The sequence below is a fragment of the Cnephaeus nilssonii genome, assembly GCF_951640355.1.
Source record: "Cnephaeus nilssonii genome assembly, chromosome: 5".
Lineage (NCBI taxonomy): Eukaryota > Metazoa > Chordata > Mammalia > Chiroptera > Vespertilionidae > Cnephaeus > Cnephaeus nilssonii.
The window spans coordinates 55,446,366-55,467,440 of record NC_137076.1 but is presented as its reverse complement, the minus strand read 5'-3'; the positions used below and the strand labels follow the sequence as shown (position 1 = coordinate 55,467,440).

General features: G+C 42.7%; 1 protein-coding gene across 1 annotated transcript in view; it reads left to right on the top strand.

Moving 5' to 3' along the window:
- ARHGAP10 (Rho GTPase activating protein 10) overlaps positions 1 to 21,075 on the top strand; it is a 265,531-nt gene that overhangs the window by 226,394 nt on the left and 18,062 nt on the right. Inside the window, exon 20 of the mRNA XM_079771261.1 lies at positions 18,430 to 18,577. Coding sequence (XP_079627387.1) covers positions 18,430 to 18,577 — 148 coding nt within the window. The remainder of the gene's footprint in view (positions 1 to 18,429; positions 18,578 to 21,075) is intronic.

Sequence of the window (21,075 nt, the reverse complement as noted above, 5' to 3'; positions counted from 1 at the left end):
AATACGAGGAAAGTTCATGAGGCTCTATGAGATTTATTCTTTGTTATTTTTCATTCAAGGCAGAAACATTTTTTTAAAGAAGTTTTTGGAAGTGAAAGGGAATAAGACCATCTGAATTTTTACTAAGCTCTCCCTTTCTTCCTTTATGCTAGCTTTAATTTTAAACAGACCTAGACAGTCACAGGACTTGTTCTTATTTGTATCTGCTTGGGTAATTATGTACTCGGTGCCCATCTTTTTTAAATACATGATGGAGCAGTTTATTTATTTAGGCAACACCAAAATATGATTTATAGTGAGTCAAAAACAAACTCCTCTTGCAACTCAGCCGGCAGGATTTAAGCTATTTTAGAGTGGGTGTGATGGGTACCGTTGGGTTGGCACTTTCCCACCCTAATCTCGGATGTGCTAATTGCGGCACGTTCTGTTGAACATGTGTTACTGTGGTGCTGCAGTGATGGATGCAGAGCCTTCTAAGCAAAAACGTGAAAATGCACCTGTCGATGTGCAGTGAAGCATGATCATGCTCCTTCTGTCCCGAGGAGGAACGTGTCCTGATGGGGATCAGTCTCTAAAACCAGAGCAGGACACATGTTGTCTGTAGGAGTCAGGAAGGCCACGGTAACAGGCTGGGTACTCACTAATCTCAGTTCCCAGGAGAGTGTCTTTAGAAATTGCCTTCCTGAAAACATGCTTCTGTAAGTGAATTGCAACTACCCTGTCCTCCTCAGAATGTTACCAGGACACTTATGTGTGAGAATAACCGCTTTAAAACCATTGTTGACATGGATTTTTAGTGACACATGCTATAGTGATTGATGTTTCCTTTTAGACATATCTCATCCTTTTGACACAGAATTATAATCAACCCAAGTACCCAGACCCAAGCATATCTTTGTTTTAAGCTTGGTAATCTTCTTCTGATTCTTATCCTTTTATTTTATTTTATTTTTTTGCATGACACTTCAAAGGTGTGCCCTCGGTAATAATTTTCTGAGTGCCAAGACTTCTTGCAATGTTATGATTCCTTGACATGGAATTACTGTGTTGTGAAATGAAGTCTAAGACCAGGTTTGAATCAGTGACAGTATATGTAGACAGATTATTTCTTAACTCAATTTTACAATGTTGAGATCAATGGGTTGGAAAAGGCACTCAGAAATTTCAGGGCTGGAATTGAGTTGTGGTGTGCCCCCATACATCATGGGAGCCACCTCCCCTGCATCGCCCTTCCCCCAGAAACCTTCCAGAACACCAGCCCCCCCCCCCCCCCAACGTTAGTGACAAAGCACAAGGCAACTTGTTATATGACTTCCTGTATAATCTTCAGTCTGCTTCTGCGTGGGCTGAACATTTCCCCCTTTCTCTGGAGGGGGAAAAAGAAAGTGTATTTAACGCCTTTATAAAGTACATAGCTGCTTCTGTGGTGAAAATAAGTTCATGGCAGGTAACTGGGATTTATAGGAGAGAGAGAAATTCTTTAAAGCTTGTCTCCCTGCGGTGTGGGTTTTTTCTTCACTTCTAATAGCTTGTATTTTAATTTCTAGTTCTGAACGCAGGCAACTGTCACTCTCTTTATAGCCCTCTTTGAAACTCTTACAGCGTAGGAGGTAGCCAGGCTGTCTAAGAAACATCTTTTCAAACCAACCGAAGTATTGTTTATCCTGAACGAAATAGAAATTTTAAAGGCTGTCAAGAGTGACTGATTTGAAACGTTCTCTTTGGTAGCCAGGAAGATGAGCAGAAATCTTGAAGGAGAAGGTGTTTTATCTCAGCGTGGCCAATTCCAAGTGGAACGAATTAAAGCAGAGCCCTAGTAAGAAGGGTATGGAGTCCCTCTTGCATGAGTTGGCATGAAGAGACTTTATTGGCGCCACGTTGAGAAAGGGTAGCTCTTGCTGCTTAGCGATTTCCTGTTCGAGCTAGTATGTCTTTCACCTTCTACCTGGGCTGCTCTCTCAGAATCACATTGTCCTAGCATTTTGGGGAACCTATATCACTGGAAGCACTTAGGCAGCAAAGAATTTTATTGAATGGTAGAATTATTTGTGGTTAAGTTTGGATTCAGACTAACCTGGATTTAAATCTCTGTCACTTCTTGCTGTCTTTTATGATCTCGACAAATTCTCCTCTACGCCTCATGAGTTTGGGGCAATAAAATTTTATGTGTTTTTTTGCCAAGAACAAATGTGTTAATGGCTATACACCATCCAGGTAGTAAATCCTTCAGAATTTTAGCTTCTATTTTCCTGAGGGCCTGATGTATGAAGCAGAGGGCTTAAACATATACTTTCATAGAAAATGAAACTGAGTCTTTTGGTTTCTGTCCAGTGTAATAAATAGGTTCATTGGTCACTAGTGTCTTAATCTGCGAATTGATAGTAATTAACGTTCTTTTCTTAAAATGTATTTTTATTGCTTTCAGAGAGGAAGGGAAAGGGAGAGAGAGATAGAAACATCAATGATGAGAGAGAATCATTGATCGGCTGCCTCTTGCACGCCCCACACTGGGGATTGAGCCTGCAACCCGGGCTTGTGCCCTGACCAGGAATCATACCGTGATCTCCTGGTTCATAGGTCAATGTTCAACCACTGAGCCACACTGGCCGGGCAGTAATTAACATTCTTATGTGAGAAGAATAGTGGGGAGGAGGATAGGTAAGTGGCTAGGAGTCCAGTAGCCTTCATTGTCTCTCTGGGCTGGAGTCTGTTCCCAGCACTTGTTCTAAATTTCCCTGGGCTGTCACAGTGTCAGCCTCCCTCAGAAGTTTATGGAAGATGGTATCTGATTAACTTTTTGTTTCCTAAGAATAATAGTACATGGTAGTTATATTTTTTGTTTCTTTATGTGGGCAGAAGTCTCAGTCTGTAAATAATGCCTCTGGTCTGGGATTATGATATAAAAATGCTCTCTGCTTTCTAGAGGAGAGCAATTTGCTTTGACTTCTGTTAACATTGCAACCGAACCTGTCTTATTCATTTTATAATTGAACTAGAGGCCTGGTGCACGAAACTTCATGCACTCGGGAGGGTCCCTCAGCCTGGCCTGCACCCTCTCACAATCCTGGACCCCTCGGGGAAGGTCCCTAGGCCTGGCCTGAGATCAGGGCCTATCGGGCTTTCCTTCCCTGGGCTGCAGGCAGCTGGCCCCACCCCCGCCGCTGCCACTGCTTGCCATCTGTACAGCGCTGTCCCCCACCTTCCCTGCCACCGGTGGCCTCCATCTGCAGGCAACAGGCTGGGGTGCGATGGCTTGGCTGGCCTGGGCCTCCCTCTTTCTTTGCTGGGGGGTGGGGCCAGCCCTTCGAGGGGCCATCTGCCTACCTGATTGCCCCTAACCATTGGCCTGCCTACCTGATCACCACTAATCACTAGCCTGCCTACCTCATCACCATTAATTGCTTGCTGGGGGGCAGGGCCAGCCTTGGGAGGGGCCATCTGCTTACCTGATTGCCCCTAACCACTGGCCTGCCTGCCTGATTGCCCCTAACCACTTGCTTGGGGGCAGGGCCAGCCCAGTGAGGGGCTGTGGTGGTTCTGGTCTCTGGTCGTTCTGGTCATTATGCTTATGGTGGCTGGCCTTTTATTATATAGGATTGCTAACAACTTCAGTCAACCTCAAGAAGTAGAGGTGGTCCTTGGAGTTGTAACCTAAGGCCTGTTAGCTGCTGCTCTGAGGTTCTGACAGAATCTGTTTTTATGTCATCTATACTGATAAAAGAGTAATATGCTAATTAGACCAGGAGACCTTCCGGAGATCTTCCAGATGTCCTTCCAGACAAAACCGGGGGCTTGGCTGTCTGAAAACCACCCCCAAACGGCCCTCAGCCCCTCGCCCAGGCTGGCCACGCCCCCCAACAGGGACCCCCACCCCAATGGGGGCATGGCCGGCCTGCAAACTGCCCCAGGCCCCTTGCCCAGACCGGCCCCACCCCCCACCCTGATCTGGGACCCCCTTCAGGGCAGACCAGCCGGCCCCCACCCGGCCTCTGTCTATCTTCTATACTAATAAAAGGGTAATATGCTAATTAGACTGGGAGACGTTCTGATGTCCTTCTGGACAAAGCCATAGTGGCAGGGCCAAGGCAGAGACGGTTAGGGGCAATCAGGCCAGGAGGGGAGTGCAGTTGGGGTGATCAGGTCGGCAGGGGGGGAAGTTGGGGGTGAGCAGGCCGGCAGTGTGGAGCAGTTGGGGGCAATCAGGCTGGCGGGGGGGCAGTTGGGGGTGAGCAGGCTGGCAGGGGGGGCAGTTGGGGGCGAGAAGACTGGTAGGGAGGCAGTTGGGGGCAAGCAGGCCGGCAGACAGAGTAGTTAGGGGCGATCAGGCAGGCAGGCAGGTGAGTGGTTAGGAGCCAGCGGTCCCGAATTGTGAGAGGGATGTCCCAACTGCCAGTAGTCGGATATCCCCTGAGGGGTCCCAGATTGGAGAGGGTGCAGGCCGGGCTGAGGGACACCCCCTCGCCTGTGCACAAATTTTGTGCACCGGGCCACTAGTGTGATTATAATGCAGCTGATTCCCTCCTTAGCTCTTTCTAGCATACACTTTTGGCACATCTTAGCTATCTAATAGCTTTTTGGGGCTAGCATTATGCTTTATTTTTTAAACCTTTGGACAATAGAAAATAAAATCTGCAGTATCATTTTATGGCAATGTCATTTACATCTTTTCATGTCTTAATGAGACATGTTAATTTCTAGTTCAGGAGTTGCTTTTTCTCTTATTCAGTTTTATTTTTCGGGGAGGCGAATACATATCTATACCTAGTTTTGTTTTTGTGCTTTTGTGATTGAGGTGAGAGGTTCCATGGAGAGTCACATTTCCCTTTTGCAGTTGTGATTTCAGCTGGAGAAATTGTATTATCTGATTCAATTAGTCTCATCTAGCCACTGCCTGTCATGGATCTGCCTGTTACTTAGTTTCCTCATGATTGGTCTTGTGTTGACAAGGGCAAAATGGACTGAGAGGAACTGGGACATCTTGCCCCCCACCCAGCAGGACATAGCTTTAACTTGCAGTGGAACTGAGAATGGGGCTAAGTGGGACTTTAGGAACCTTTCCTTCCACTTGGCAATTATAACCTGTCTCTCGTGCACCTCCCTCTGCTGAGAAACACAATTAGCTTTCTTTCCTTAATGGGCATTTGGCAGAGATAATTTCTTGTACCCCCTGCCCCTTTCCCTAATGTAAAACTTAGGGATGATTTTCTGATCAAAGAATCTAGACTGTGTGTTTTTTTTTTTTAACAGTCATCATTTACCACCTACTGTTCTATGGAAGGAAAGAATTCCCTTTGAGTGGTAGTGTTGGGTTTGCCCTTTAAAGAGCGCTACCCAATTACATTAGCAATTCAAAAGTTCACTTTTAAAGTCAAACTTTGAGTTCCCTAACCTATCTTTATTATTCTAATTAGTTTAAGGAAGGAACTAACTTCTCTTCTCTCCCCTCCCTTCCCCCTCCCCCTCCCCCTCCCCCTCCGTTTTCCCCTTCCCCTCGCACTCCCCCTTCGCTGTATACTTCTTCATTTAAGGGAAACTAATGTACAATATACTATGATGTAAATCTTCTGGGCTATGTTTTGAGAAGGATAAGAATTGATTCTTGGCCTAAAAAATATATCAACTTTAATTTTTGTTTTAGGACTTTTTTCTTCTTCTATAGATCTTACCTGTTTAATACCATCACCTGTTTAATGCCACCATGAATAGTGCCTCTTTTTTGTTTGTTTGTTTTGTTAATCCTCACCTGAGGATATTTTTTCCATTGATTTTCCAGAGAGAGTGGAATGGAGGGAGGAAGGGCCAGGGAGAGATGGAGGGAGGGAGGGAGGGAGGGAGGGAGGGAGGGAGGGAGGGAGAGAGAGAGAGAGAGAGAGAGAGAGAGAGAGAGAGAGAGAGAGAGAGGTGAGAGAGCCATATCAATTGGTTGTGTCCCAGAGGTGCCCCGACCAGGGGTGGGATCAAACCTGAAACTCAGGTGCCCTTGACAGGGAATTGAAGCCTGGACCTTTTGGTGTGTGGGCCGATGCCCTAACCCAGTGATGGGCAACCTTTTGAGCTTGGTGTGTCAAACTTCGCCAAAAAACTGAGCATAACTCGGGTAGTGTGTCACTTTGAGGAAAAAACATTATTTTGCAAATGTTTCATCCTCAGGAGCAGCAAATGTTTCATCCTCGGCATGCGGCCGCCTCATCAGAAATGGCTACGCGTGTCAGTGCTGACATGCGTGTCATAGGTTCGCCATCACTGCCCTAACCATTGATCATACCTGCCAGGGTGATAGTGCCTCTTAAAGCAAGTTATTGCCATTACCTGGCCGTTTAAGTTCAAGTCGTCTGCATATAGAGAGATGTGAAGGGAGTGCTGGATTTCTTTGGCTGGTTGGGTGCCCCTTGGGGCTTTGGATCTGGCCACACCTTTTGTCAGGCCTGCTGCTCAGAAGCTGCTCTGCTGTGCACCAGCCATTCTGCGTGTACACCACAGCTTCCAGCCAGAGAAGGTCATGAACTCCACGAGGTTCTGGCCCAGCCAAGCATGAGAGTAGGTTGTGAAGAAACAAGTCTGTTCACCTTTCCTCCGTATCCAAGGAGTGGCCTACTTGGATGCATCCCTCGGAGATAATCCAGCTAGGCAAGACATGCTGTCTTCTGTGATGTTTGGGTGTGGCCATGCCCCATTTTCCTCAGCCTTGCAGGAAAGTTGGGCATCTGGCCACCCGTGTGTCTGTAAGTTAATAATTATGGGATGCCTGTGCCAAGGACAAGATGCAAAACAACATACCGGACGCAACTGTGACCCTCCCTTTGGAGCAGTAGTGAGTGGCAAGCTGCTCTGGAGGCCAAGCTCCTTTATCAGAGGTGGAACGCTTGGATGTTTCACTCTCCACAACAGTTTCACCCGTGATAGGAAAGCAAGCAGGCTTGGGTTGGAAGGGTGAGGCCATGTACAACTAGAGTGTCTTTGGGTGTCCTTGTTAAAAGTAGAATTCCTTGTTAAAAGATGAGTTGTTGTTCTGATCTAGTCTGACAGTTCTATGATGTCTTAGCTCTCTTGAGTCAGGCAATCCTGACCTATATTCACCATATTACAGGGAACAGCCTTGCTTCTTCCCAAGCACTGATCATTGAAGAATGAATAGCTATAGCCTTTGATCTCCATCAGCCATCAGGTTCCATTGTTGCCCCCATCCTATCTATCAGGTTGACTTTATGAAAATCAGCAGAGTCCTAGCTGATTTTGCTCATTGGAAAGAGCACAGGCCTGCAGACTAAAGGGTCCCGGGTTTGATTCTGGTCGGGGGGTGCAGGAAGCAACCAATCAATGTATCTCCCTCACATTGATGTGTCTCTCTCTGTCTATCCCCCTCCCTTCCACTCTCTCTAAAAAAACAAAAACAAAAAACAAACAAACAAAAACAATGGAAAAATATCCTCGGGTAAGGATTAACAAAAAACAAGAAAAAGAGGAAATGGGTGGAGACATGTTTTCTTGCTACTGTTTCATATATCTGGAGCTTCTCACCAGCTTCTAGATAGAGTTAGCTTTATTTTTACAGATCACTTCCATATTGGCTGTTCAGCACTTGGTTTTATTTACAATGTCAAGTTCAACAGCATTTTGAGCTGAGGGGAGGAGAAATGAGTGTTGGCTCATTCTAATTTACACTTGTCAGTGCAGCATCAGGAACCAGTTTTGACATGGTAAAATATAGCTACTCAGACTATATTATAGCAAAGTAAGTCAGAGTATCTATGACATGAATCTTGGAGTATTGTTCTGGATCCTAGACTCCCCTCTCCGTTTTAGTACCCCCTATGTCCTAGGTAACATTTGGAGGAAAGACCACTATGGTTTGAAGGAGATTTTATTGATGTCAGAACATCTGCCACATGGTAGTGGAAACTAGGGCAGCATGAATGTTTCCTGCTTAGTTCAGAGGTTATGCTTTGAATAGGCTTATATAAGCTAGCAAAACAAACAAATAAAACTCTGCTCCTATTGCAGCATTTCATAATTTTCTCCCAGTTTTAAAACTCTTCCTTTCCGCTTCGTTCCCAGATCTGTTAGTCTGTCTGCTACTTCGACTTTTACCCAGAGAATGCTTGTCTTTCAGGATATCCTTCCGTCCAGTGGAGAGAGCATCATCAGAGCAGGCACACCATTTGGGCAAAGGAGAAGCTGAACTACTCTAAGCAAGACATCATTGCTTATTATTGGTCAGCCCCATTTAAAAGATGGAAAACACAGAATGACAGGAGCATGAGTCCAGGCACAAGGGGAGAGGGGCATGGGGCGAAGTTAATCAGAGCAGCTTTGTTCACCCCCTGCTGCTAAGAGCTCATCTGATTCTTAAATCTTATTTATTTATCTATGGATTTATTTGTTTAATATATATTTTATTGATTTCAGAGAGGAAGGAAGAGGGAGAGAGAGAGAGATAGAAACATCAGTGATGAGAGAGAATCATGGATCAGCTGTCTCCTGCACGTCCCACACTGGGGATCAAACCCACAACCTAGGCATGTGCCCTGATCAGGAATCAAACCATGACCCCCTGGTTCATAGGTCAATGCTCAACCACTAAGCCATGCCAGCTGGGCAAAGCCCCCTGATTTTAGTTGAAGCTACTCTCAAAAGTAAAGTAGATTATGTTTAGTTTTGTGATTTATTACTCTGTATTTAGGGTGAATTTTTATACATTAAACCACATTTTCTCATCAATGTCCACTGTGATTTGGGAGAAAGTCTTACATACCAGCAGATAATCCTCTATAATGATGAGCTAATTTGCTAATTAGACCGAACAGCAGAACGACCGTCTGGACAACCTTCCGGATGAAGCCAGGGCTGCAAGGGCTGGCCAGGGCTGTGAGGGCTGAGCCCCTTGCAGAATTTCGTGCATCGGGCCTCTAATAAAAATAACAGTTAGGAGTATTAAATTTTTACTTTATGGAATAGCCTCTGTATAATTATTTATAGTATTCAAGTAATTCCTGTTGAGTAAATAAACTAAAATAAAAAAGACATCGAATATATTTTAGTAAATTTTAGTTTTATTGAGAGTTCACCCTGACTGAATTTAATTTCAGTATTTAAACAGTCATGGTGACTCTTCTTTGATTATTATTATGTAGGAAGTTTGCCTATTTAAATGCGGCATAAAAATATTCTGAACCATTTCTGTTTCCTTTTTGAGCCATAAAATTCTCTTTGGTATTATTTTGCTGTGTTTCACAAATTTTGATAGAAATATTTTTATTGTTCTGAGTTATAAATTTTTTCTTAATTTTTATTGTGATTCTCTTTTTAACCACACTTAGTTTATCAGCATATGGAAAATGTAACATCTAAGTATTTAGTTTTTAAATACTTTGCAATTTTGGCCTGAGAATGTTTTGTCTGGTATGCATGATATTTATTATTTGGAATTCTTTAAGACTTTAGTCTTCCTTCATAAATATTCGATGTGTTAGGTGTATGGTATGTGTGTAAAGTGGATCAGCTTTGTATTTTTTATTACGGAGACCTTGTCTTTTTTTTTTTTTTTTTTTCCTAGTGTCTTTTTTCCCTAGCTGATAGCAGTATCTGAGAGGAGTGTGTTAAAATCTCCAATTACAATTGTTGAATTTTCTGTTTCTCCTCATAGTTCTATTTGTTCCTTGAGGCTGTATCATTTAGGTATTTAGGTGCTTTTTTTCTTGTTTGATCATCTTGTCTTTTTATCAGTATAAAATGACTCTCTTTGTTTCTCATGCAGATTATTAAGATCATTATCTTTCTTTGGTTCACATTTGCCTGATATATCTATCTTTGTTTTTTTTTCTATCTTTATTTTGTTTTAAGCATGTTTCTTGTAGTTAACATATTGTTGGATTTAAAATATACGTTTGGAGACTCACTGCTTTTTTAATTGGTGAGTTAAATCCATTTATATATATTGTAATTACTATTATGTTAGGATTTCTGTCATTTTATGTTTATTTAGTGAATTTTGATACATGATTTTTTCTTTCCTGCCTTCTCTTCAAAAAAGCAAATGTGATTCTGCTATTTCCAATGACATATGGTCTGTTTTGTTTCTAAGGTTTCCCTTATTTGGGGATTTATAATCTCATTTATCTGTTGACTTCTTAAATGAAATTATTTATATTTCTCTCTCCACTGTCATCACTCTCTGGGCTGTCCATCCCATCATGTTGATATTTTCCAGAATTTGGGCTTTGGATAATTTTGGTTGTGTTTTTACCTTTTCTTTTGCCCTAGAGTTTAAAAAAAGACAACAATAGACATTATCAAGTTTGTTGAACATCTCATATTATTTTTCTTTGTGTGTTATCAATATAGTTCTTTGTGTGCAAACCTGGGTATTTATGTGTAATACTTTTTTTATGGCCATACCTGAATGTGAGATTGAATAATTCTATGTTCAAAATTCTTTGATACGTTAAATATATTATTTCAATATTGTTGTGCATTCATTGATGCTATTAAGAACTCTAATGTCAGTTTGTTGTTTTTTGTGTGACCTGCTCTTTCAGTTTTTTTTTTTTTTTTAAATATTAGAGGCCCAGTGCATGAAAATTTGTGCACTGGGGGGAGGGTGTCCCTCAGCCCTGGGAACCCCTTGGGGGACATCCTTAGCGCTGCCGTGGCGGTGGGAGAGGCTCCCGCCACCGCCCCTGCGCTGGCCAGCTATGAGCTGGCTTCTGGATGAGTGGCGCTCCCCCTGTGGAAGTGCACTGTCCACCAGGGGGACAGCTCCTGTGTTGAGCATCTGCCCCCTGGTGGTCAGTGCGTGTCATAGTGACCGGTAGTTCTGCTGTTAGGGTCAATTTGCATATTACCCTTTTATTATATAGGATTCTTAAATTTTGCAATAATGTATCTTAAAACAGGATTTTTTTTTTTTTTATTCCCGTTTGGCACTATGAATCCTTTGGATTGAGGTCTTTGAAGTTTCTTTAATTTTGATGAATTGGTCATTATGTCTTCAAATATTTCTTTCTTTCAATTTATTTCTTCTGGGCCCTGGATGTTGGCAGTTCCATTTCTGTTCTACATAGTACAAAGCTCTAAATCTCTGAGTAGTTTTGTTGTTGTTGCATTTGCTGACTGTGTTAGTTTTGTCTGTGCTCTTAGAATCGTGGCGCATCGTGAAGGAGGGTTTTGTGTGTGTAAACATGGGTCTGATGAGTTGGGGCCTTCTCCTCTCCTACCTTCTTTCTACCTTCCTTCCACCCCTTTGCCTCCTCCAGGTTCACCTAGGTGCTTTGGTTCAGAACCAAGTCTTTTTATTCCCTAAGTCAAGAATTTGAAGGTCATCTTAGGTTCTCCCTTTCCCCTTCATCTATTCAGAGAATTCTAATGACTGCAGTACCTGAATCCCTTTTGAATCCATTCTCTGGATCACATCACTTCTTCGCTTTATCTCAGCAATAACCTCCCAATGCCTGTAGAACAAATTCAAATACCTTGGTATATTCAAAACTTCACCCTCCTTCATATTCTGGCTATTGACCTTATTCTCTAGACAAATCCAACTACTTGTAGCTCTGAAAACTGCCACCTGCTTATTTCTGTGCTTCCAGTCTTGATATTTTCTCTATGAGTTTTTGTTTTTTTTTTAGCATTTATTTGTTTATGTCTTTAAATATTTCTTTCTTTCAATTTATTTCTTAAAGACATAATTAAAGAAACTTCAAAACAAAAAAGCCTTCTTTTTTTTCTCTTTCTTTATTGATTAAGGTATTACATATGTGTCCTTATCCCCCCATTTCTGCCCTCCCCCTGCTAATGTCCTCACCCCCCTGGTGTCTGTGTCCATTGGTTATGCTTATATGCATGCATACAAGTCCTTTGGTTGATCTCTCCCCCTTACCCCCACCCTCCCCTACCTTCCCTCTGAGGTTTGAGCATCTGATTGATGCTTCTCTGTCTCTAGATCTGTTTTTGTTCATCAGTTTATGTTCATTATATTCCACAAATGAGTGAGATCATGTGATATTTATCTTTCTCTGACGGACTTATTTCGCTTAGCATAATGCTCTCCAGGTCCATCCATGCTGTTGCAAATGGTAGGAGTTCCTTCCTTTTAACAGCAGCGTAGTATTCCATTGTGTAGATATACCACAGGTTTTTAATCCACTCATCTGCTGGTGGGCACTTAGGCTGTTTCCCAATCTTAGCTATGGTGAATTGTGCTGCTATGAACATAGGGGTGCATATATCCTTTCTGATAGGTGTTTCTAGTTTCTTGGGATATATTCCTAGAAGTGGGATCACTGGGTTAAATGGGAGTTCCATTTTTAGTTTTTTGAGGAAACTCCATACTGTTCTCCACAGTGGCTGCACCAGTCTGCATTCCCTCCAGCAGTGCATGAGGGTTCCTTTTTCTCCGCATCCTCGCCAGCACTTGTCATTTGTTGATTTGTGGATGACAGCCATTCTGACAGGTGTGAGATGGTACCTTATTGTCATTTTGATTTGCATCTCTTGGATGATTAGTGACCTTGAACATGTTTTCTTATGTCTCTTAGCCTTCCTTATGTCCTCTTTTGAAAAGTTTCTATTTAGGTTCATTGCCCACTTTTTGATTGGGTTGTTTATCTTTATGAGGGTTTTTTATTGTTTTTTTTTTTTTGCTCGAAAGGTTAGTGATAATTTTTTCCTATTCCCGTTGCCTGACTCCCACGTCTTTCATTCCCACCTTGGGCAGGTTTGGAAATTCCCTTCTTTGGATCTCAAAGCTGCTTGATACAATCATCTTACCACATGCACCACCTTCTGCTTGTTTGTCTTTATCTGATTGTCTTCCACACTAAGCTACGAGCATCTTCGGTTAGGGACTGATTCTTCACCTTTATAACTCAGCATCTGTGGTATGCCTTGTACATAAGCAGAAGCTCCGTAAATGCTTGTTGATTGAATATAGAAAGTTAGAGATGCGTGTGGCTTGAATGGGGAGAGGATGAAAATTGGCAGTTGGGTGCAGATTTTTTAACATTACTTTGAGATTTGTAGATTTTTTTCACTTCTTAATTCCTACGGGCATTGGCTTTCTGTGTTCATGATATTTCTCGTGGAAGTGAGTCCACTGTCGGTATTTTCTGAAGACTTGTGATTTGTTTGGCTCTGTATTGTGTTCTTCAAGGATTACCAAGATTGAGACATGGTCTACATCCTCAAAAAATGCATAATAGAAATGGGGATGTAAAACCAGGTCAGGAAACTATTAGATGACAGTGAAATGCGAACTTGACTTCTGCTTACAGTTGTGAGAAAGGAGAGAAGAGGCAGGAAGGGTGGGAATTAAGCCGGACGTTATGAGGGTCATTTTCTCTTCTGCACAGTGGTAGTTCCGCTTCTAGTGAGTTTCTTGTTTGGAGTCTGTTCATAAGGAAAGCCGGTCAGCACCATTTGCATTCACTTACTTGGAACAACTTCGCTGCTCACAGGTGATTATTCTGTCCGTAGAAGCCTGTTAGTGTGCAACACCTAAGAAGTTGTGTGACACTCAAATGAAATGTGAAAAGTGGTGAAAGTATCTGATTTTAATTCTCAAGTACACGTTAGTTTCATAGGAGTTAAAATCTTCATTCCAGAAATCATTGAACATAGAATTTGTTTTTTAAATCGTACTCTTTTCATACAAGGTAAAAAGTAGTGATTTGGTTTTGGGGAACTAAAGTTTCAGACATGTGCATGAGTATTTACTGTTGATGTGCTTGGTGTTGGTGTTCCCTGAGTTCCATGATTCTCAAGTAAAAAAGCTCATTCCTGAATAGTGAAGGCAAAAGGAATTATATGTGCCCTTTAAAAGTAGGGTGAGGTATCGCTTCGTTTGATCAGTTTGTGTAAACATATTCCCATCTACCAATATTGTTTTCACCTGAGGGTTCAGATCGCCACTGTATGGCGGGAAGGAAGAGAGAAATTCTAATAGAACGGGATGTAATCCGTTGAATGACAGTTTATGCTGTGTCAGTTGGCTTGGGGAGAGGGTTGGGGGCAGTGTGGATGAGCTGGGGTATCTGTTTGTAAACACAGTTCAGGTATCTTTTGAAAGTAACATTAGACCCTGGATCGCCAGTTCCCCACAGTTGCTTCTCATTGACAGGTTTCTCCCTGTGGGAGTGATTCAGGGAGTAAGCTGGTCCCAGGCCCTTGTTTGCTGCTTTTGCTCTGTCATGCCCTGCAGTCAGGGAATGGGGCCCAGAGAGCTGAGGGCTGGCATCCAGCCTCCGGAGCCAGCAAGCTGTGTGTGTGTCTGACTCATGTTAAGGTTATCCTGTCTGCTTCAGAGCTGAACCTATTTTGCTACTTCTAACCAGGCCCTGAAGTGGGAGCTGTTGTGCAGGTAAATGTTCAGGAGTTTCCTTTAGGCCCCATGCTGGGCTTCTGTTTTGAAATGTTCTTAATGTTGAAGACAGCCCTTACTCGTGATGAGGAACACTGGTGAGCGGCCTGACAGTCCTGGGCTCATTTGCAGAGAAGAGTGAGATGGACTTGAGCTGTCCAGGCACGAGGGAAGAAGTAGCAGGTGTTTCCAGGGGGGGGGGGAGGGGGGGGGAATGTGTCCCAGAACAAAAATAAGTCAAAAGGAAGTCATAGTGTCTTCATTGGGTTTCAGTTCTTTTGTCTTGAACTTGGCCCCTCTGTGTGGGGCTGAATGACTGATTATCTAAACACTTTTGTAGTGAAGGGCCATAGAAAAGTGACTTCACTGAACGAGGAATCATGCCGTAGACTCTTGCACATTTGTGAATGGGGACAGAGTGAGGCTTTACGGGGCGACTTAGACCAGGGAGAAGACCTGATCACAGACATCAGGTCATCTCATGCCCCACCACATCTCACGCCTTCCCTGACAGCACACTCATGAAAGAAAAGGCTCAGAAAACACTTCCTTCCCAGAGTCTTCTGTACGGGATCGTCCAGGTATCTTCCCATAACTGTCCCCATAAAGAATCCCTCCTTCCATCCTTCACCGTCATCTCTAACGCCCCCCACTGCAAACGTGCTTAGCAAATTAGAGTCATTAAGCCCCACGCAGAAGGGCCAAGTTTAAACCCAATGATAGACCACTATGACTTCCTTTTGATTTATTTTTGTTCTGGGATACAGCCCACTAGGAAACACAGGCTACTTCTTCCCTGGTGCCTGGATAGCTCAAGCCCATCTAGTTCTTTTCTGCAAATGAGCTCGATGTTCCTTCATCATCTACTTCCATGAATTCAGCTTTTCTAGATTTCCATGTCTAAGGTTCTCTCCCTTAGTTTTAGTTGCAAACTGGGTCAGAGTTAAATACCAGGTGTATCGGTTAATAATGCGGATTTTGTAATCAAAGAAAATACGATAATTTCAAGAAAAACATCAAAAGTGTTTTATTCAAAGTAGTGTCCATTGCTAGCTACACATTTCCCCCATTTTTCAGGTAATTTTTGGATACCATCCCAATAGAACTTTTCTTCTTTTGAGGCAAACCATTCAGAGACCCAATTTTCCACTTCTTCGTATGTTTTGAAGTGTTGCTCAGAAAGTGAGTGTGCCATCGATTGGAACAAGTAGTAATCTGAAGGAGCAAGGTCTGGTGAATACAGCGGGTGGGTTAATACTTCCCAGGCAAGGTCTTTTAATGTATCTTTAACTGGCTTTGAAGTGTGTGATGGTGTGTCATCATGAAGCAAAATTACTTTGCTGAGTCTTCTGGAACATTCTGGTCATTTCACGATCAAAGCATGGTTCAAATTGATTATTTATTGTTGGTAGTGATCAGAAGTAATGGTTTCACCTGGTTTTAGAAGCTCATAATACATCACACCTTCCTGATCCCATCAAATGCAGAGCATTGTCTTCTTTCTGAAGTGATTTGGCCTTGAAGTCGATGTTGATGGTTGACCTGGATCAACCCATGATTTTGTACATTTGGGATTGTCAAAATAAATCCACTTTTTATCGCCAGTCACAATTTGATGCAAAAAAGACTTTTTTTCGTGCCTTTGAAGCAACATTTTACTGGTGACTTTTCGGTTTTCCATTTGTCTTTTGTTCAGTTGATGTGGCACCCGTTTTCCTTCCTTTAAAATCTTTCCCATTACTTGTAAATGATCAGAAATTGTTTGCTGATCAACATTTAATCTTTCTGCAAAGTTGTTTTTGAAATTGACACTCATCTTCATCCAATAATGCTTGTAATTGTTGGTCTTCAAACTGTTTCGGTTGACCTGGATGTTCTTTGTCTTTCACATCGAAATCATCACTTTTAAAGTGTTTAAACCAGCATTCACAAGTATCTTGAGATGGAGCATGTTCACCATAAGCTTCCCAAAATATTCAGCAGCACTTTTCTTCAAAATAAAGTAATGAATTAAAACTTCCCGCAAATGCTCTTTTTTTTTGGCACGAAATTCAACATATTTAAGTGTAAAAATATCTATGATGTTAACACCTTCAGCAAATTTGACATATGAAGTTTTGAGGCTTGTTGTCAATATAACAAAATATCATACATATCAAATTGCATATTTATCAACACTAGAGGCCCAGTGCATGAAATTCGTGCAGGGGGTGTGGGTGTCCCTCAGCCTGACCTGCACCTTCTCCAATCCAGGAGCTCTCAGAGGATGTCCTACTGATGGCTTAGGCCCGCTCCCCGTGGTTCTCTGCTCTCTGCAGGGCCTGCCTGCTCCACACCGTGGCGACTGCCAAGCAGGTTGTGTTGGGTGTTGCCTGCAGGCCGCGCTTGCCTGCTCCTGGGTCACCGTGGCGACGGCCAAGTAGGCTGTGCTGGGAGCTGACTCCTCCCTGCTGTCAGTCTCCACAGAGGTGATGAGGTTAATTTGCATACTCACTCCTGATTGGCTGGTGGGCATCGTGAAGTGATGGTCAATTTGCATATTTCTAATTATTGTAGATACGTGTAATTTCATCTATTGAAAAAAAAATCCGCCTTATTAATGGTACACCTGTTAAGAATGATTTCATACAGTCAATTTTCAAGATTAGCATCTTGGGATCTAGCTTAATCAGATCCCAGCGTTTCTCATGTGCTTTCCTGTTCCTAGAAGTGAAAGCTGTCTGAGATGGCTTTCTGAGAGCACGTTCCTTGCTGCTCCTGGCATTTCTGCATGCTCTGTTTTGAGGATTTAGGGCTGAGGAGAAATGTAAGGTTTGATTGGCTAGAAGCTCTTTGTGCCTGATGGTGTGGACTCCCACCTTATGTATTATCTGCTTCCATGTTGCACTTTGTTGGCCAGCTATTGAGACCCATCACCTATAAAACAAATGCCAAATCAGGGCCATCTTAATAGAATGTTGCTACCTCTACAAGGCAGTAGAATAGTTAATATTTAGGGGAGTGTCAGTCTTGCTGAGGGGGGTTTCAAGCCCTGATGGGTGCTGTTCATGTGTGTCTGTAGCAGCTGCGATACTGTGACAGCAAGAAGACCAGTTGAGGGAAACCACTGCTCTTGGGGGCCTCTCTTTTCCATCTTCCGTATTTTCTACCATAATGTGTACAAATGATGCTAAACATATTCCATAAAGTGGTCCTCTGTGAATGAATGAATCATGCAACCCATTTTTGAAGTGCCTTTTAGTTTTGGTTTGATGTCATCTTCTGGAGTCACTGCCTGGGCTCGATTCTTGTATCACATCCTCCCTAATGTTCACAGGGAAATGGAATTTCTCTGTATCTGGGATTTTAATAAGTTGTGCTTTTAAATTGTAATCCAGCTCAGAAGACAAGGTCCCTTAGATTTTTTTAATTTATTAAGTGCTAAGTGGTGATTGGCACTTAAAAAACCATCAGGTGCCCTGGCCTGTGTGGCTCAGTTGAGAGATGTCCTGTGCACCCAAAGGTCACCGGTTCAATTCCCGGTCAGGGTACATGCCCAGGTTGCCGGTTCGGTTCCTGGTTGGGGTGTATACTGTAGACAATCAATTGCTGTTTCTCTCTCACATCTATGTTTCTTTTTCCCTATCTCTAAAAACATCAATAAAAACATATTTAAAAAAAGAACTATCAGGTGACTAGGAAGTGAGAGGTTGGACCTTGTGGGGCCGGTGTGCTGCTCTGACTTGTTCTTGTAATTCATAACAGTGCTCCTTAGAGATTAGGCAATCACTGTGGCCGCTAGTAAGGCTTTCATCTTCCATTTGATCTGATTTTGATCATTGTATTTTCTCCTGGGGAAAACACTCCTCACTGTGTATTATCTATGATGTATTTTAAGCATCTTTGATTGAAAACACACTAACAAAATCTTTAAAGTCAGGACACCCAGTACTCTCAAGCTGCTTTGTAAATGTAATTTTGGATATAATTTGATTGACTAATCAGGTGATATGGTATAATTATTAGTGGAGTTGGGTTTTTTCCCTCCCCCGAGTATTCGTTTGAAAGTTGATGCCTTATTTTTTTCTCCTCCACAGGTGACAGCCCTAACCCTTCGAAGGAGGACACCCCCACCAGCAGTCTGGACTCACTTTCCTCCCCGTCTCCCACGACTGCCACTGTCCAGGGGCTTCCTGGACCAGACAGAAACCACCTTGTCGCTGACGGGGACTGGGCATCCGCTGCGTAAGTTTCACTGTGTTTATTTGGTGTGGATTTTTTTTAAAATCTTTATTATTGAAAGTATTACATATGCCCCCTTTTTCCCCCTTTGACCTTTTGGTGCGATTTGTTTAGAAGCTTCCATGGCCAGTGGGTACTGAAGCTGTTAGATCTGAGAACCTTTGTTCTCTCGTCAGTGGGGCTGCCAAAGGGAGAAAGGTCCCTACAAAAGGCCTTTCCTGAGCAGCGTCTGTGTTCCGGGTATGGAAGGGGTGGGTATGGGAGGGGGGGTATGGAAGGAGGGGTATGGGAGGGGGGGTATGGGAGGGGGGGTATGGGAGTGGGGTATGGGAGGGGTGGGTATGGGAGTGGGGTATGGGAGGGGGGTATGGGAGGGAGGGGGTATGGGAGGGGTGGGTATGGGAGGGGTGGATGGGTGCTGTTTCCCATCTCTTTCAAGTTCAGCTCATGTCAGTTTTGGGTTGCACTAAGGAACTTTGTTATTGTCCTCCTCAGGATGCGTTCCCACGGGTTATGCAAACTTCTGCAGACATGAGAATGCGTGCATTGTGATCAATAGGCTGTGGAAGCTATTGGTAGAAGGATATTTTAGTTGTGTGGATTTTTGAGGGCTTTATAGCTAGCATTCTGCTCTATTTACTCCATCGTACCTATATAATTGACAGTTGATGGATGGAATATCTGATTTTATCTTCTCAGTTTGGTTTCATGCCAGACATGTACAGGTCAGCTCAGGGATATTAGGACAACCAGCACTAATACAAACACAATTCCTTGGACCTGGTTTGATTACATGAAGGTCTGTCTTTCTGTGCTTACCAGGCTGTGGAGTGAATGCGGATTGCTGGTGTGGAGGGTCATCAAAAGAGCATCAAATTTCAAACAAATGCTCAGAAAGATAAAAAGGAGCTCCACTAATAATTCCATGGCCTTACTTGAATATTCAACCAAATTGCACCCAAAATTCATTTTATAATTCAACCTGAGAGTATTTGGGTATCCTGTGTTTAAAGTTAAAAACAAACAAACAACTTTTAGCCGTGGCTGGGTGGTTCAGCTAATTGGAGCATCATCCCATACACCGGAAGGTTTTTGGTTGGATTCTTGGTCAGGGCATATACCTAGGTTCCAGGTTCAGTCCCCAGTTGGGAGGCAGCCATTCACTGTTTCTCTCTCACATCAATGTTTCTTTCTCACCCCCATCCTCCACCCCCCATCTCTCTCTTGAATCAGTGAACATGTCCTCAAGTAAGGATAAAAAATAAATTAATAAATAATAAAGGTTGCTTAAAATAACTCAGAGATAATGATGTCATTCAACCCTAGTCGGGCATTCTTGGGACTTTAAATGGAATTGGAAAGTGTGTGTCACATTACATGGCTTTTTATAGTTACTACTGGATTCACATGAAATCATTAGGAACTTATTATGTATTAAAAGGGGCTGGAGAAACTTGGTATGCTAAAATTTGGGGTGATCTGAAGACTTTGAAAATCTAACCGAAAAGCAAAGTGAAACTCAAAGTAGGAATCACAGTCTCCAGATGAACCCCCCCCCGCCCAAAATCAGCATCTATGCATGCTGAAGACTGCATGTTGCGGGTTTAAATTAGATGTTACTCAAACATGCTTGTCATTGTTACTATCATTTTTCCTGAATGAATATATTCTTTTCTCTTTAGTAATCTTAGCAACAGTGACAGTGGGTACATAGGAACCTGGAATCTGTAATCCTGGGCACTCCCGGGTGGAATTCGGTACACGTGTATATGTTTAAAGCAAACACCAGATCTCTTAATTTTTCCTTTCAGAGAGCATTTGTCATGGTCAGTGGAGTGCAGTTTAGACAGGCATCCTTCTTCCATCGTGGTTCTGTAGAAAAGGGACAGGAGCCACAGTATAGCCAGTGCTCAATTCACAGCACGTCCATCCTGAAACATGAAGAGCTTGATATTTTTGGTCATAAATCAAATGAGGAGTGAATTCCCCACCTTCCCATTCACACAAATTTTAAAATGTCATGAAAAGCACTCCAACACAGAGGCCAAAAAGGAAGAGGGGAAAATAGACATTGAAGGAAGTCTGGCATCAAGAACTTGAATTTTTCTGTGCATTAGATAAAATAGACCCATATTTCTCTTAAATTTGTATATCTCTATTTAAATTACAGTTGAAAGTCAATATTATTTTATAGTAGTTCCAGGTGTACAGCATAGTGCTTAGGCAATCATATATTTTACAAAGTGTTCCCCCTGATATTTCCAGTACCCACCTGGCACCATACATAGTTATTGCAATATTATTGACTATATTCCCCATGCTGGACTTTACATCCCTGTGACTATTCTGTAACTACCAATCTGTACTTCTCAATCCCTTCACCTTTCTCACCCAGTCCCCCAACCCAACCCCCTCCCCTCCTCTGACAACCACCAGTCTGTTTGTATATTTCTTAAAGGATTTACTTGAAAGCATATTGCGATCCAGATTTATCATGAAGT